Below are 16,572 nucleotides of genomic sequence, written 5' to 3'. Positions count from 1 at the left end.
TGTTGATCATCCTCAAACTTCTGGAGGACAGGGGCTACATTTGCTCTTTTTTTGTACCCCAGAGCTTAAACCAGTGCCTTGGACTTAGTTAAGTGTTTAAGAGATGTTGATTGATTAGACACTAAGAATTTGCCATTGAAAGGACCGCTTCCTTAGCCAAATGGTAGGTGAAGATAAATTTGGAGTGAGGAAAAAGAAAAAAAGAATAAGAAGGTAAGGTCACCCCAGTATATTTTATTTCAAAGCTTTATAGCAAAGGCATTTTAACTCATCTACTATAAGGTGTTCCCTTCCCTCTGGCAAAACCCCAATGTTTTCATATTGATGTATTGGCAAAACCCCAATGTTTTCATATTGATGTATTGTTGAGGTTTGTGGTGGAGTGAGAAGTGAGATAACAGGGAAGGGACAAGTGGAAGTACAATCTAATATTTAAAGGAATTTTGAGACCACTAGTCTTAGCTTAGTTGCCAAATGTGCATTAGCCAGCACTGTTTGCCTCTTAGATTGCTCCACCCTCCTTAAACAACTTCACTTTTTCTTGCTTGACTTCTTCCATTCAGAAACATGCTTTGAGCATTGTAGTGTTTTTCTGCAACAAATATATTGCATGCATTTTAATTCTTCAGACACTGCTGAGAAATATCTCCAATATGAGATTCCCTTTTGTAGTTCTGTGAGGTCTGGGACCTCTCACCCAAACTCCATGAATCCTACAAGGTATTGATACAGGACCAGGTAATCAATGACTACTTGGTAAATATTTGTCATTTAGGAAATACTTGCTAATAGTGATCCTTTCTCCCAACTTATTTCTCTTAGCCCTGCTGTCTGAAATCTTAGAATTCTGTTGTTTTGGGTTCTTGCTTTTTGATTTTCATTAGATCTCAGGCTTGGGTTCTTTGAGTCAGTAGGATTTTTTTGGAGTGGGGTAGGGTGTAGGTTGGGGAAAGTATGGAATGGCATGATCCATTCTTATTGGGGGGAAGGAGATTTTTGTTTTGGAAATGACTTCATGAGGATTCTAAAATGTTGACTTTGAAAAGTAATTTAAAGTAATTGCAATCCTTTCATTTTTTATAGCCGAGGAAGCTTCTAATCTGGGTAAAGTTTTGCCTAAAATAATCCAGTTATTAGAACTATTACTGGGACCAGTAATTCTAGGAATTCTGTAAAACAATTTAGTGCTCTTTCCCCTATACTGTTATGTTTGGTAGTTTTAGGGGGTGAAACTTGATACCATAGTACAAGTATACACAGGGAAAAAGGAATGGAACTGTGGGAATGAAAAACTGACAGATAAGTCTTTTCCTTTTCCTCATCCTTCTCCATTCCTTTTTTTGTAAAAGTAATAAGGAAATTATAGCTTGGGATAGTGGTGGAGGAAGGGAGATTTGTATAGAGCCTTTTAGTGCTTTTATAAGATGTATTAGCAAATTGAATAGAATTTAACATTAAGCATTTTGAAGAACTTGTGTTCTCACAGTTTAGGATATCCTTTGTCTTCTTTGGGGCATATATAAATCTTATAGATCTGGGGCTAAAGACTGAGAGTTTCTTCATCTTTATCATCCATCTCTTCTTACTTTTTGTTATTATACTCCAAAGAACTAGAGGCGGTATCTTGTTTTTGTTATTATTTTGCTACTGGACCATGTACTTTGTGCTGGGTGAGCTTTATAAAAGGCATCCTCAGTTGATTGAGAGAAGGATGGGATGCTACTTTATGAGTCCAGATAAATAACTCCGATCACCATTAGGGTTGGGGAGAAGCTCACCATTGTTGTTCATCTTATTTTTATTTTTCTTGTGACTTACAGTAATGTGATCAACAAGATCTTCAGGATCTCTCCGACCTCTCCAACATAAGCATTATGCCAAAGGATAAGCTAATTGCAACTGTCCCAATGGGCTAAGAGAGCAAGAACTCTGATGAATTAATAGAAAGAAGCTACCTAACACATCAGCATCCCCTCCTCCGGCAGCCCTCACATTCTTTAAGAGGTGTAGAATAAGACTCAGAGCCTTGTGGTCAGAGATCATCTTAGCAATGCCCTCAGTGCTTGTGTAGCCCCTGTTCTCATCACAGCCTTCTCTGGCAATAAGCACCTGAACTGAACTCTGCCCTCTCTCTACTCTGAGTGGAGGTGAGGAGAAGTGGAAGGTTACCCTGTCTAGGGAGCAGCATGTGGGGCTGCAACAATGCTGGGCTGTAGCAATGTCAGCCAGAGACCTAGGGAACAGTGGAAACTGGGGTAGGATATCAACACGTGTGTGGGGTTTCACTCAAATTTTCAGCTCAAATCTATAGAATAAAACAATAATTTAAAAAATTATTGATAAAAATTTTTTTGAAGAGAAAAAAAGCACACTTAATTGGTATGTTGAAAAAGTTTGAAAACATGTGCAATGTGTAACATTTGTATACCTTCTGCTTCCACAAAAGAATAAGTTGAGGATGTCTTTTCCTGTCTCTTCATTTAAGCCCCACTTGATCTTTATAATTTTATTACATTGACTTTTGACTTTTTGGTCTGTTACTCTCTTTACATTGTTGTAGTTACTGTGTACATTATCTTCTTGGCTTTACTTATTTTGGTCTGCATTAGTTCATGTAGATGTTTCCATGATTCTTTGTATTCATCACATATATCATTTCTTATGCACAGTAATACCACAATTCATGTACCACAATTTGTTAGTTATTTCTAAACTGATGGGTATCTACTTTGTTTCTGGTTCTTATCACAAAAAGTGCTACTGGAAATATGTGGGAACTTTTTTCCTTATCAGTGACTTCCTTAGAGTATAAGCTCAGTACTGGGGTCTCTGGTTCCAAGGGTATGAGCATTCTAGTTATTTTATTGACATAATTCCAAATTGCTTTCCAAAATGATCAAACCATTTCACAGCTCCTCCAATACTAATTGCCATTTTTTGGTCATCTTTGCTAATTTGCGGGGTATAAAGTGAAGCCTCAGAGTTGTTTTGATTTGCAAGTCTCTTATTAATGATTTAGAACATTTTTTCATGTGATAGTAAATAATTTGCAATTCTTTTGAGAGCTGTTTATTTATATCCTTTGACCATTTATCTATTGGAGAATGATTTCCCTAATATAATACATTATATATTAATTGCTTATATATCTTGGATATCAGATCCTTATCAGAGAAACATGATACAAAGATATTTTTTCCTCTATTTGATCACTTCCTTTCTTCTTCTAAATGCATTAATATTTTCTGTACAGAAGTTTTTCGATGAACAGTTTCCTTTTCTGCTGTATTATATTTATTCAATTACTTTAAAGTAACTCTGTGCCCACTGGTTCTATTTCCCCTCATCACCGATCAATTCTTCTTGTTTGATGCTCTCCCTTTCTCTCCTCAACTTTAGCCCATTCTAGTCCTTAGTTTTAAAATTTCATTTTTGTGTCCCTTTCCAAAAAGCATTTCTCCATCTCTTCATCATCCATTTTCTCTTTTTATTTATTCTAGACTCTCATTGTCTGATTCATGATGCCTCTATCTAATCTATTTTCTCTATTCTCCATGCAGTCAAAGCTTCCAAGATATCCATTTTAGACTTTCTGCCACTGTTTGGTAGGGATTACCCCATCCAGTTCTCTTTTCTATTGTGCTAATTATTGCAGGTGTCAGAGACGATACTGCCTTAAGGAAAAGCTCCTCTAGTCTTCCTGATTATATAGCCCATTATTAATCTATAGCCTTTCTTGACCTTTATTTCCTATATATGTTTGGAAATCTTTGTATATCCCTGCTCTCCTACACCTCCAGGAGCTAAGTGTGTTCATCCATTCAAGCTCCCTGCCTCCAGAACAAGTAGGCTTTTCAAGCACCAATCTCTCCAGGCCTCATCCAGTATAAAGTACTGATTTCCATTTATCATCTCTCTTCATTCATAGACACATTCATCAGTTGAATCTCCCTCACCTCCAAATAAATTCTCCTTCCTTCCTTCCTTTTAACCTTTTCCCTTTCTTTCTCACTTACTCCCTTTGTAGTCTCTTTTGTTTCTGAGACTACAGAATTCCCTTTTCTTCATTGCTAGACTTTAATGTGATACTAATGCAACACTCACTCTTCTCTCTTCCCTTGTTCCATCTCTGCCCTGACCTAAATGTATTTTCCCATATTTTAATGTAGGCCCATAAAAAATCATTGATTCACCTGTAGGTGGGATGTTGCTAGGTTTTATCCATAATATCCCTTGTTCTCCTCTTCACTGTTACCTCTACCACATGTCCATCTTCAACTTTGTTTCCTTTTGTGCATTTAGGAAGAAGTCTCTTTGGTCTTTCTGCCTTGGATAAGGGATGTAGAAGACCCTTACCCAAAATGACTACTCAGAGAGATCACTCAGTAGAAGCCAGAAAAGTTGTTTATTGAAAACCTCTGGAGGATGAGCCGTCCCATCATGAGATAAGAAAGAGAAAGCTCGTGGTAGGAGGGCTAAAGGAGTAGTAAAAATACATAGCTTTTATACAAGAGATTACATCACAAGTAAGAGAACATTGAGAAGGGGAGGGAGAGGCATCTAAATGGTTGTTTCTATTTGGGGAGATTGGAATGGAAGGTTTCTGTTTCCCTGAAATCTCCTGATTTTAAGGAAACAGAAAGTCAGGCCTTCAGGCTTAATCAAGCAGACAGTGGTCCAGCTAATAGATTAAATATCGATAAATGTCAAATACCAATAAATGTCATCAGCTCAGGTTAAGTAAATATGTTTCTAGCTGGCCAAGGCTCAAGTAGATATGAGCCTGCACATATTATACAGGTCATAGGGGAAACACAGAAATAATGAAAATAAAATACAGAAAAAGAATTCCTGTAAGTTCTTCACCTTGTCTATTCCCCACAATACTGTTGCTATTACTGTCCTTGCTGGCGCATTTATTTGTTCCTCTAATATTTCTATTGTTTGGGGTGTCTGAGAGGCAAATCATCTCTTCAGTTGTTTTCTTTCTAAAAAATTTTTCAAAATTTTTTTACTACTGAATGTCCATCTTTTGTCCTATGTTTTTTTATGCAGGATTATACTTAACTTTCCTAGATTACCTTTGTAACCCCAACTCTTTTGCTGTATGAAATATAGTATTCTAAGACCTATGGTCCTTCAATAGCTGCTAGGTATTGTGTAATCCTTATTGTAGCTCCATGATATTTATTTTTTTCCCTTTTTATTTCCAATATTTTGTCTTTAACCTAGGGGCTTTGAAACTTAGCTATTATATTTCTGAAAATTTTTCTTCAGGAATTTCTTTCAGATTGAGATCAGTGGATTTTTTTTTTTTTCTATTTTCCCTTTGCCTTCTTGTTTTAGAACTTGGAGCAAATTTTCCTTGATAATTTCTTGTAATATTGTGTCAAGATACTTTTTTAATCATAATTTTCAGGTAATCCAACTATTCTCATACTATTTTTACTCACTCTATTCTGTAGATCAGTTGTTTTTTAATTTTCTTGATCTCTCTCATTTGATTTTTAAAGTCCTTTTAAAGTTTTCCCAAGAACTCTTTTTGTGCTTGGGACCATTTATTTCATTGAAAAAGGAGTGACTTTTTAAGCTCCATTATCTTTCTCTAAATTTGAATCCAGGGCCACTTTATCCCCACTCTGGTCTGAGAAATGATGTGTCTAATTAACATGGAAAGAGCTACATGAACAGATGTAGAAGTGAAGTCAGAAGAGCCAAAAAAGACATTATACACAGTGACTACAACAATGTAAATGAAAATAACACCAAAAAATCAAAAGCAAATGTAACAAAATTATAAAGATAAACACTCAAATGAAGAGATATAAGAAGATACCTTCAACCTACCCTTTGGTATGGATAAGGCGGTCCATAGGTATTATAATACCTATTGCATCTTTTTTTGGACTTTCTCAATGTATCTGTTAGTTAACCTGATTTTTTTTTTCCCTAAAAAATCCCAACATGCTATTTGTCATATGGGATGACTTTTTCAGAAGGAAAGGGGAAAGATATGTGAAATACTATAGTGATGTAAGAAATAGAAAGCATCAATTAAAAATTATTTTTTAAAAAAATCTCTCTTTTATCTTTCTCTTTACATTCAGAAATTTCATTCCCTGGTTTTGTGATGAGATTGGAGCATGGAAGAAACTCCATTGATTAGATTAACCCCTGGCTATAAAGAAATGTTAAAAGAAGAGACTAATTTTAAAATTGTAAAACTAAATACAAGTAGGCAAGGGCTTGAAGATCACAAAGTGAACTAAGAGGAGGATTTAGTATGGGAAGGCAGAAAGAGAAGTGAAAAGTCAATAGATTATGGTCAAATAAGGGAATTTCTGAATTCTTCATTAAGGGAGGTGGTATATTTGTGAGGGCAAGATCAAGGTATGAACATCTTTATGTGTGATTGAGATTGGATGAGGGTCATGAGAGGTGAGTAGGTTGAGAAATTGAGTGATTAGGGTGTTTGAGGGCAAGTCATTATGTGTTTCGTATGAGGGCAGGAGTTGGGGAAAAGAAAAAAAAAATTGTGAGCCTGATAGCAAGGAAAGAAGGGGAGTGACCTGGAGGTGGGCAGACAACAACTGCCAGGATTTTGATTGGGTAGTTGATATGAACAGCATGAACCCCAAAGGGGGAGGCTGGAATGATAGAGCTAGGAGGAGAACCTGGAAATGGCAATGGGGAGCAAAAAATATTCTTTGTCATCTCTACTAGTGAGTCAAGGGTAAGTGAAGATGCATCCAGTACTGGAAGGTTGAATATATTTGAGAAGTATATAATCTGCTTCTCTTTTAATTTTTGTGATACAATTTTTAATATTAAAGCCACACATTCATTTAAATAGTATTGTGGAATACAGTGTTGATCTAAATCTCATTTCTGCCAGACTGATTTCCATTTTTCCCAGTAGTTTTTATCAGATAGAGTTCTTTCCTAAGTAATTTGTTTTCCACTTTACTGAACCCTGATTGTTAAGTACCATTGTTTCTGATTTTCCCTTCTCTCATCTGTTTTACTGATCTATCTCCCTATCTTTTAACCCAAGGGCAAGAAAAGATCAATATAATCCTAAAGAAAACAACAGAAAAAAGGAAGGAATGAAGAACTAGCCGCCCTTTCAAACCTCCAGTTTTACTGCAGAACAGTAATCATCAAAACTAAAAAATGACTAAGTAGATCAGTGGAACAAACAAGATGAGGAAAAGTTCCCAATTAGGCCTAACTGTAAATTTAGGTTACAGTATTTGTTAGACTCAAGAACACAAATTTACATTATATTTCATCTATGTTAATTTGGAGCTTGGAAGGTACCTTTGGAATCATCAAGTCAATATCAATCTTACCGCTGACAAATCATTCTTTATACGTGGAAAACTCTGGGGCTCCAAAATTTGAAGCGGGACCACAACACTAATAAAACTAAGTTAACTAAAAGATGGCCTTTCATTTCAAGACGTTTGAGGTCATTAAAGAAGCCCGATAAATTTTCCCTATCTATGGGGCTCTAATGTCTGTACCATCCTGGGCTCCATCAAGTAACACTAGTAACATCACAGCGAAATCTATTGGGAAAGCAGGTAGGAAAGAGAATCCATAAGAAAAGTAAACAGTGGAAGGGCTGGTATTCCCCAATAACTCCCCATGGGGTGGGGTGGGAGGTGAGCAGTGCAGCGCCCACAGTCGGGAACGTCTGAGTGCAGCTCCAGCCTCAGTCACTTCTCGGGCTGCCACTTAAACTCTGCCGGAGTTTTAGCATCCGTTAAATGGGGCAATAGCAGTCCTTCCACGCCAGGATTGCGGGACATATGAGACACTGTTTACAAGGGACTTTCTTGGCAAACCTGAACCGCTAGCTATTGTTATTGCTGAGTTTCGAAAGAAAATAGGTAGGAAAGCTGTCTGCTCCTGAGCGGGGGGGGGGGGGGGTGGGGTGCAGACAAAAGAATGGGACAACACAGCGCTACCCGGGCACTGAAGAGGTCGGTGTGGGATGAACGCCAGCCCCCAAAGCCTGGAGAAAGACGGAGGACCGCACCTTTGCTCCCGCCCCTACGGGACCTGGGCAGAGCGGAACGGAGGGTCGTTTCCCGCCAGTTGGCTGCTTCTCCTCCGCCTTCCTCAGAGCCAGGCCGACCCCGAGGCTCCCCGTTCTCCCACCCCCGCCCCACTCCCCTGGCTACTACTCCGTGATGACGTCACCGGCGCGGGACCTGCCCGATTTCCCGGCGCCAAACTCCATCCTGGAATTAATAGACTTCATCCCCACCGCCATCTTCCCTAAGGGCAAAAAGGTAAGGAGGAGAGACAAGAAGGTTCGGAAAGAAAAAAAGGTAGAGGGGCCCGAATATCTAGGTTAAAAAGCCAAACTCAATTAAACATTTAAGAGTCCTGCCAGTCGGATTCCGTTAAAGGGAGAAAGACACGAGCGCGCTTCTCCTGCTGTTGAGCAGGATGTCACGGAAGAGTGTACAAGTTGTCTTTAGACTACAATTCCCAGAGGCTACCAGGGCCTAAGGGACGTCCATTTTCCGGACTACATTTCCCAAAGATCCGAGCGGCGAAGTTCTCGAGAGACCTACCGCCAACTTCCTTTCTCTGCTGGACTCTGAGCTTTTAGCTCCCTCACCCATCGAAGCTAGAGGACTGCTTTGCCTCCCGCACGCTTGTGTTGACTGATCTTTTAAACTTAACCCCTGGCCCTTACGGAGAAGACACTTGTCTCTTTCGGAGTCACGTGTCCTTCAACCCTGTCTCTATAGCAACCGCTTGACAGTGGTCCGTCGGCCTCAATCACCCCGGAAAGGGCGGAAACCCGGCCCGGAGGTTCCGGGAAATGTAATCTGGAAGTGGAGGTGCGGACAGGGTCGGACGGAGGGCGGAGGGGCGGAGTTGGGGAATTACTAACTCGCTTCTGCCTCAGGCGAGGAAGGAGAGACCAAAGAGATTGTGTTGACGGCTGCAAGTCCTTGCGTCACTTGAGAATCCTCACCCTTCAGGCCTGTGATTTTGGCAGTTGAGTTTCTTGTTCTCTGGCATTGGAGTAGGAGGGAAGGGTGATGGAGTTGTGGTGAGGGGGCTTGGGGAGACTTGGCGGGGTGCGGTTGGGTGAGGAGATTTTGCATTCCTGGGGGGCGGGGGGGGGGGGGAATCTGGGTGTGTGCGCATGCTCTCCGGCATTACTCGGACTCTGGGGTCCCACTTTAGTGATCTCTCGCGCCTCCAGGGGGCGTTTGAACTCTGTTCATTTCTATTTTCCCAGCTATCTAAAATTTGCTTAGGAATCATTTAGTTAATTCGTTAGTGTTTTTTTTTTTTTTTTCCCTTTCTGTCACATTTTAGGTTCATTGAATGAACTTTCGGAATGACCCTCTTTAACTTGTGTAAATCCTCTAATAGAATTGTTTATTTTACTAATTCATTGTTAACTTTGTTTTTTTATACTTTAGGGGCGCCCTTGAAGAGCATCCTTAGGAGAGCATCTTTGAGGAGTAGACCCTTGTGGAGTTTTGTTTTTCTTTACTTGGACGAACTCAAATGGCTGTGGAATCTAGAGAGGCTGTAGCCCTGGATCCTCAGAATCCAACAGTGAAGGAGAGATTCCAGGCAGTAAACATGGAAGAAGAAGAAGAAGATTATCTATGGGGGGAGAAAGGTAGCCACAAAAGGAACAGCCCTTCCACCCAGGAGATCTTCCGCCTGAGGTTCAGACAGTTTGGCTATTATGACACGCCTGGACCCCGAGAGGCTCTCAGCAAACTCTGGGAACTTTGCCATCAGTGGCTAAGACCAGAGATACACACCAAGGAGCAGATTCTGGAGCTGCTGGTCCTAGAGCAGTTCCTGACCATTTTGCCGGAGGATCTGCAGAGCTGGGTGAGAGATCAGCATCCAGAGAGTGGAGAGGAGGTGGTAACTGTGCTGGAAGATTTGGAGAGAGAACTTCTTGACCCAGGACAACAGGTCGGAAAGAGTGTTCTTTTGTCTCCTCTGTTAGAGAGATTTCTGAGAGCAGTCAGTGCTATTTTGTTTTGCTTTTTGCCTGCCACAGTTCCCTTTTACTGTTCTGCCTCAGGATTGTGCTTAATACAGTGCCGTGTACATGATAGGCATGTAATAAATGTTGCTTTGATTTGTTGACAAAGGGAATAGTTATGAAAAGAAAGTGAGTAGACTCCAGTCTCTCATTGCCAGCTGCTCACCTGCTCTTGGAAGATATGAGATGTAAGAATTTCCTCCTAATGGTAGGGGGTTATAGAGAACATGTTGGTAGAATCGTTCAAGAAATATTTTTTGAGCGTCTACGATATAGTTATATCAATGTTAATCAATGTGAAGACTACAAAAAAGATATGATGTGAGGCCAGATTTGAATTCAGAAAACTAACTCCCTCTATCTACTGCCCCCAGTGTCAGGAAGATCTGAGTTCGATATGACCTCAGACATTTAGTAGCTGTAGGACCCTGGGCAAGTCACTTAATCCTGTTTGCCTCAATTTCCTCATCTGTGAAATGAGCTGGAGAAGGAAATGGCAAACCATTGTATATCTTTGCCAAGAAAATCCCAGATGGAGTCAAGACAGTCAGATGTGGCTGAAATCACTGAACAACAAAGAGGTACAAAATGTTATGAAGAGTTCAGAAAAAGGAGTGCTTGCTTCTGGCTGGCGGTGGTGGAGGGGTTCAATACTTAGAAAGATTTTTGGAGGTAAGGGGGAGGTAAGGGAGTTCAAGGTATAGCCCTTGAACTATAAACTGGAAAAGGGTGATTGGAAGAAATTCAAAAGATAGATAGTAGGAAGTTAGTGTATTCCAGGTGTGAGTACAAAATAGGTGATTAATGGCCAGAACAAGCATTTAGGGCAAGGACGTGGTCTTTTAATGTTAGAATAGGTCATAGATTACTGGAAGCTTTTTTATGCCAGAGAATAAGATGAATAGAGCTGTTGTTAAGATTCTTCGGAAGGAAATGGGAGTCTTTGGGGGTGAGAAGAATTTGTTTGTTTGGTTGGGGACTTTTGAGCTTGGGAAGCCCCAGGTCATTCATTAGAAAGATCTATTAAGTAATTGCAGTCCAGAAGAGAGGCAGGAGATACATATAACTATATTAGTCCTTGGTGAACCAATTCAAGTATTTAGGGAATGATTGACTAGTTTGGAATGGAGGATTGCTATAAGCTAATAGTTTGAGATGAGACTAGAAAAGGGAACAGGGTCTATCTAACAAGGCAGGTTTTTCAGGATTATTGGAAGAGCCAGTGAAGGATAGTTGTGGTTTTTAATTTGTTTTTGAATAAAAATATGTAATTAAAATAGTTTACTAAGGTTATTTTGGTTGTGTATTGACTTTTTTTGTTAAAAAGATCTGGATTGCAGGGAGATCATTTTAGGAAGCAATATCAGTAGTCAGTCAATGAACATTAATTAAACATTTTCTTTGTGTGAGGAACTGTTTAAAGTGATGTGGATAGACAAAATCAATTGAACTTGTTGAATGACTAGATATGGAATATTAGGGAGAAAATAAAGGACGACCAAGTTTTTTGACCTGGTTGACTTAATTCACAAGTTTACCTAAAAGAGAATGAGAAATCTGTGGAAAAGTATAGAAAATGAAGAGTAGAGAGCAAAGAACTGAATCCTAGGAAAGGCCTATTTATAAGCATATAGAAAAGAACCATAGAAGTATATAGAGGAGTCATCAGTGATATAGGAGAGCAAGGATAGTGTGAAGTTATGGAAACCAAAGAGAAGGGATCAAATGAGATACTGAAAATGTAGATTGAAAATAAGCATGGAGTGGGAGGGAGACTGGTAGAGTATAAAGTGTGCTGAATTTGAATTGGGAGGACCTTGGCATGAATCATGCTTTTATTCTTAGTAGAGCAAGCCTTTTAATTTCTTTGGGCCTCAGTTTTCTATAAAATGAAAGTTTGGTTCAGATTAAGATTCCTTTCAGCTCTAAATCTTTTATTTTCCATCACAATAACAAAAGAGATAATCAGATTTCCCAATTTATTCAACTAGTATATTCTGTACTCAAAATCCTTCTTAACATTTTACAGTTAGGCTTTGTGCTTAAGAACAATTCTTTTATGTACAACCTGTATCTGATTGCTTACTAAAGAGAAAGGAGGAGGTGGGGAGGGAGAGAGGGATAGAATTTGGAACTTAAAACTAAGAAAAATGTTCAAAAATATTTTAAAATTAAAATTTTTTAAAATAATTAAATATTGGGGAGAAGATAAAATATATTTTAAAAAAAGAACAACTGTTTTGTGATAACAGCTTCTCATAATTTCCAAAAGTTTAAATAACATTGTGGATTTACTAGGCCCCACATTTATTTTTAATTGGCAAAAATGGATAAATATTAATTCACAACTGTTTGCCATTTTCTTGCACATTCATCTTACCAAACACTAAATCATTCATTGTTCAAATATCCACATCATGGTAATATTAGCACAAATTTCATGAGATTTCCTGTGATTTATTCTTTCATGTGCCAACTCAGCCATTTTCCTGAAAGGCAGCAGATTATTTATTTATTAAGAAAAAGTGCCTCCTGGGCTGTTTTATGGTTTTTGTTAATACAGCCAATTGGAATCTGACAAACAAGACTCTGGTTCTTCCTACATTTTTTGGTATCTTTGAAGAAATGTGCTTTCTTTCTGTGTTTTCTTTTTAGCTTCCATGATAATTCTTTCACAAAGCCAAACATATCTCATTATCTTTAGGTTGCATCAAGTACTCAGAAAGAGGCAGGGTCCTGGGAGAAGATGGCATCCTTAAGAGCAGCACAGGATGCACTGAATGTCCAGCTTCAGCCTATGAATGCCCAGGTCAAGTGTGGGTCTCCAGAGCCCCAGTTCCCACAAGAAAGAGGTGAGGAACAAGACTGCATATCAGAAGGGGAAGAAGAGAGAGCAGAGGTGATGGGAGAGGGAGTTATTTTTAAATGGGTTGGAACAGAGTCTGGCTCATGAGTTTCTTGCCTTCACTGATTAAGAGATAGTGTGATGTATAGAATTTGAGATCAAAGGACATCATTGAAATGCTCCTTGTCAATTCCAATCAGTGTGAGTTGAGGCAAGTCATATAACTTATTTAGGCCTCGGTTTTTCTTATCTAAAGTGAGGAATTGATTTAGATGGCCTTTCAGATCCCTTTTTATTTAAAGCCTATGATTCCATGAAGAGATCTTTATTTTAAAGACCAGTCATCTTAGGACTGTATGATTTTAATATGAGAAGAAAGCAACTAATAGACAAGGAAACATTGAAGATAAATAGTGCGGATGAGCTGCTGGAAAAGAAAGGATGGAATGAAATAACTTATTCACATAATGGGGTTTGCCTTGACAAGAAGAAAGACCTGCTTCTCATGAGAGACTGAGGTGAAGGGAGCAATTGTAGGGGAAAGTGGATGCATGGCAATGAGATATGGAGATAAGAAGGAGCACTTGTAGACTAGCTGTATTTCTTCAGGGAAATAGGAAGCTAGACTCTTTGTAGAGAGGGTGATAGGTGGTGGTGGGGTAAGGACAGAGGATAGTGAATTGATTAAGGGGAAATAGAAAAGAATTGACTTGTTGCAATGAGAGTCTAGTTGAGATTATGGAACATAAATTTTTAATGGACCTCCACAATTTCACTTTTTTCCACCCATTATTCAGGAACATTTGAATAATAGTGAAGTTATGATGGGAGCAATTCAAGGCTGAGCTAGATTAAATGGAGAGAAGAGTGCCTGATATTTGTCAAGATATGGAAGGAGGGAGAGTGGTTTTGTTCATCCTTCCTTTTTGAAGAAGACCAATGATTTAGGAAGTGATGTCTTGACTTTTGAGTGAATTGAATTTAAGTGAGGCAGAATTGCACAAAGTTGCCTCACTTTTCCTGTCAAAGTCCAGTGGCAGAACAAAAGTCAGAGATAACTGGTGATGGTCCAGGATGCGGTGCTTCATAGCACTTGCTTCAGCCACTTTCATGGGTTTTGAGGGATTGTTAGTTACCCTCAACCTAATTTAGCCCATCTGCTTTGATAGTTTACCAGATTGTGACCACAACACATGCTATAGCTTCTTAGAGGCATAGGTGAGAGCTGGGTAAAAATGGATACCAGAGGTGATGAGCAGCCCTGAAAAGGCCCAGCAAGCATTCACACCAGAGGTGCAAAAGTTCTGTGGAGTATATAGCTACCTGGGAACTGCCCATCAGCTGGTGCTAATTAAAGTATTTATCTTTTAGTCCTACCTCTAGATTTATTGGCCTCCAGTTAAAGGAGGAAGGAACTAATCCCCAGGAGGATATTATGATCATTGGGCTGAGGAATTCTCCAACACATCCAATAAATACAATCATCATTACTAATCTTGAAGACTTAAGGAAAGGCTCATTCTCTAGTGCCTACAAACAAGTCTCCCTTATCTTAAAACAAAAAAACAAAAAAACCAAACCCTCACTTGATCCTTCCTGTATTACCATCCAATATTTCTCCTGACTAGCTGAACTCCTCAAAAAGGCTATCTACAATAGGTGCCTTTCCTTTCATCTTATTTCCTTACCTGCTTAAAATTTGGCTTTCATCCTTATCAATCCATTGAAACTATTCTTTCCCAGTTATTAATGATCTCTTAGTTGCCAATTCCACTGTTATTTTCTCAGACCTCATTCTTATTGACCTCTCTTTAGCCTTTGACACTGTTGAACATTTTCTGGTCCTTCATAATCTTCTCTCTAGATTTTTGAGACACTATTTTTTCCTGATTCTCCTATTTTTCTGACTTTCTTCTCAGTCTTCATTGCTGGATCCTCTTTCAAGTAAAATTTCTAAGCATAGGTTCTATTCATGGTTCTCTTTTCTTCTTGATGATCTAAGCAACTTTTATGGATTTAATTACCATCTTTGTGCTAAGGGTTCCTATATCTGCCTATCCTTCCCCATATTTTCTGCTGACTTCAATCTTTCCTCTCCCATTGTCTTTCAGATGTCTCAAACTGTATGTACAGTAGACATCTTAAGCTCATTATGTCCAAAATGGAACTCTTCATTTTTCCCCCTAAACCTTCCCTTACTTTACCTTCCTTATTACTGTAGATAGCAATAGCATCCTTCCAATCCCTTAGGCTTACAACCTAGAGTTTCTTCTCTTCACTATATCACACCATACATCTGTTTTCTTGCCAGTGCCTGTCAGTTTCACATTTGTAATATCTTTCAATGTGTCTCCTCTCTAACACTGCTACCACTCTAGTGTAGGCCCTTATCATCTCATACCTGGATAATTGCAGTAGCCTACCAGTGGATCTTATACCTTACTCCCCACTATATACTCTGATCTAGTGACAGAGTTTCCTGGCTCTTCAGGAATAAGAAAGAGAAACAATTCAAATACCATGAAGTGATGGACCTAAAGGTATTTTGAAAATATTAAAAGCACAGTTCACATATCTCTCTGTTTCATTAGATCTTGCCTTAATGATGAAAATGATAGAACAGTTAGTAATTCTAGTTAATATTTGTATTCTTAGCTTTTGAATAAAAATTCTATGTAAATTTTTGAAAGCATAATTCAGTAGAAACTCATTAGATTAGAGATAATACAGTTTGAAAGGACCTCAGATACCACCTAGTATAGGGGTTCTTAACATTTTTTGTGTCATGAACTCTTTTGACTATAGGCCCTTTCTCTGAATAATGCCCAAGAAATACTTAGGAGTACAAAGGAAACCAGTGAAATTAAAATATAGTTATCAAAAACTTGATTTTTAAATTCATGAACCCCAGATTAAGAACTCTGATGTAATCCTACCCTCTCATTTTACAAATGAGGACTCTGAGGTTTCAGGAAGTAAATTTACTTGCTCAAGGTCACTACATAGGTAGTAAGTAACACAATTAATTTTTGAACCCTGGGCCTCTGATTCTAGACCCAAGGCTTGTTCCGCTGCCCTGTAATCTCTTGAAATGATAATTTCCATCTCAGATAATGTTGCTTATAGGAATACTGGTTCTAATCATAAAGCCATTACCAATGGATGCATCACCCTAGACTTGCTAGCAGCTTAGGTTAATTGTAAGCAAAGTAACCAAAAGTCAGATAACAGTCTAGCAGGACTGGCCTGTGAAACTTAAGCCTACTAATAGGTACTCTTCATTTTTTCTAGCATTCTTCCTCTTTCCAAATTCTAGGACCTACAAGACCAAGCTTTTCCACTGTTTCTGGTTCATTCCTCCTGAGAATGGCCAGACTGCTCTCTCACAAAGGAAGAGGCTGTAGAATGCCTGCTTACTCACAGGAATTCACTGTGGTCCAAAATAACCTCATCCTCAAACTACGGAATTAGTATAACCCAAGGAGATCTGAAAGCTTCTTTCCTTCATGGGAAAATGAATTTGAGTTCAGAGGGGCAAATTTCCAGTCTTCCTCTCCCATTAGCAAATCTGTTGCAGAAGAACACCATCCTTTGTTTTGGAAGGAACTCTGCCTTCTTTTGGGGAGCTGCTGTCAGAATAAAACATTCTTCTCACAGAGAGATGCTAATGGGCATTTAAAAAAAT

At 38.9% G+C, this 16,572-nt stretch overlaps 1 protein-coding gene across 1 annotated transcript in view; it reads left to right on the top strand.

The window, feature by feature from the left end:
• Positions 1 to 16,572, top strand: part of LOC105749002 — a 45,275-nt gene that overhangs the window by 18,796 nt on the left and 9,907 nt on the right. The window contains exons 4-7 of the mRNA XM_031945915.1: positions 8,011 to 8,300; positions 8,769 to 9,005; positions 9,502 to 9,969; positions 12,747 to 12,894. Coding sequence (XP_031801775.1) covers positions 8,011 to 8,300; positions 8,769 to 9,005; positions 9,502 to 9,969; positions 12,747 to 12,894 — 1,143 coding nt within the window. The remainder of the gene's footprint in view (positions 1 to 8,010; positions 8,301 to 8,768; positions 9,006 to 9,501; positions 9,970 to 12,746; positions 12,895 to 16,572) is intronic.

This window comes from Sarcophilus harrisii, chromosome 1, assembly GCF_902635505.1.
Source record: "Sarcophilus harrisii chromosome 1, mSarHar1.11, whole genome shotgun sequence".
NCBI lineage: Eukaryota > Metazoa > Chordata > Mammalia > Dasyuromorphia > Dasyuridae > Sarcophilus > Sarcophilus harrisii.
This window is presented reverse-complemented; position numbering and strand designations above follow the sequence as displayed.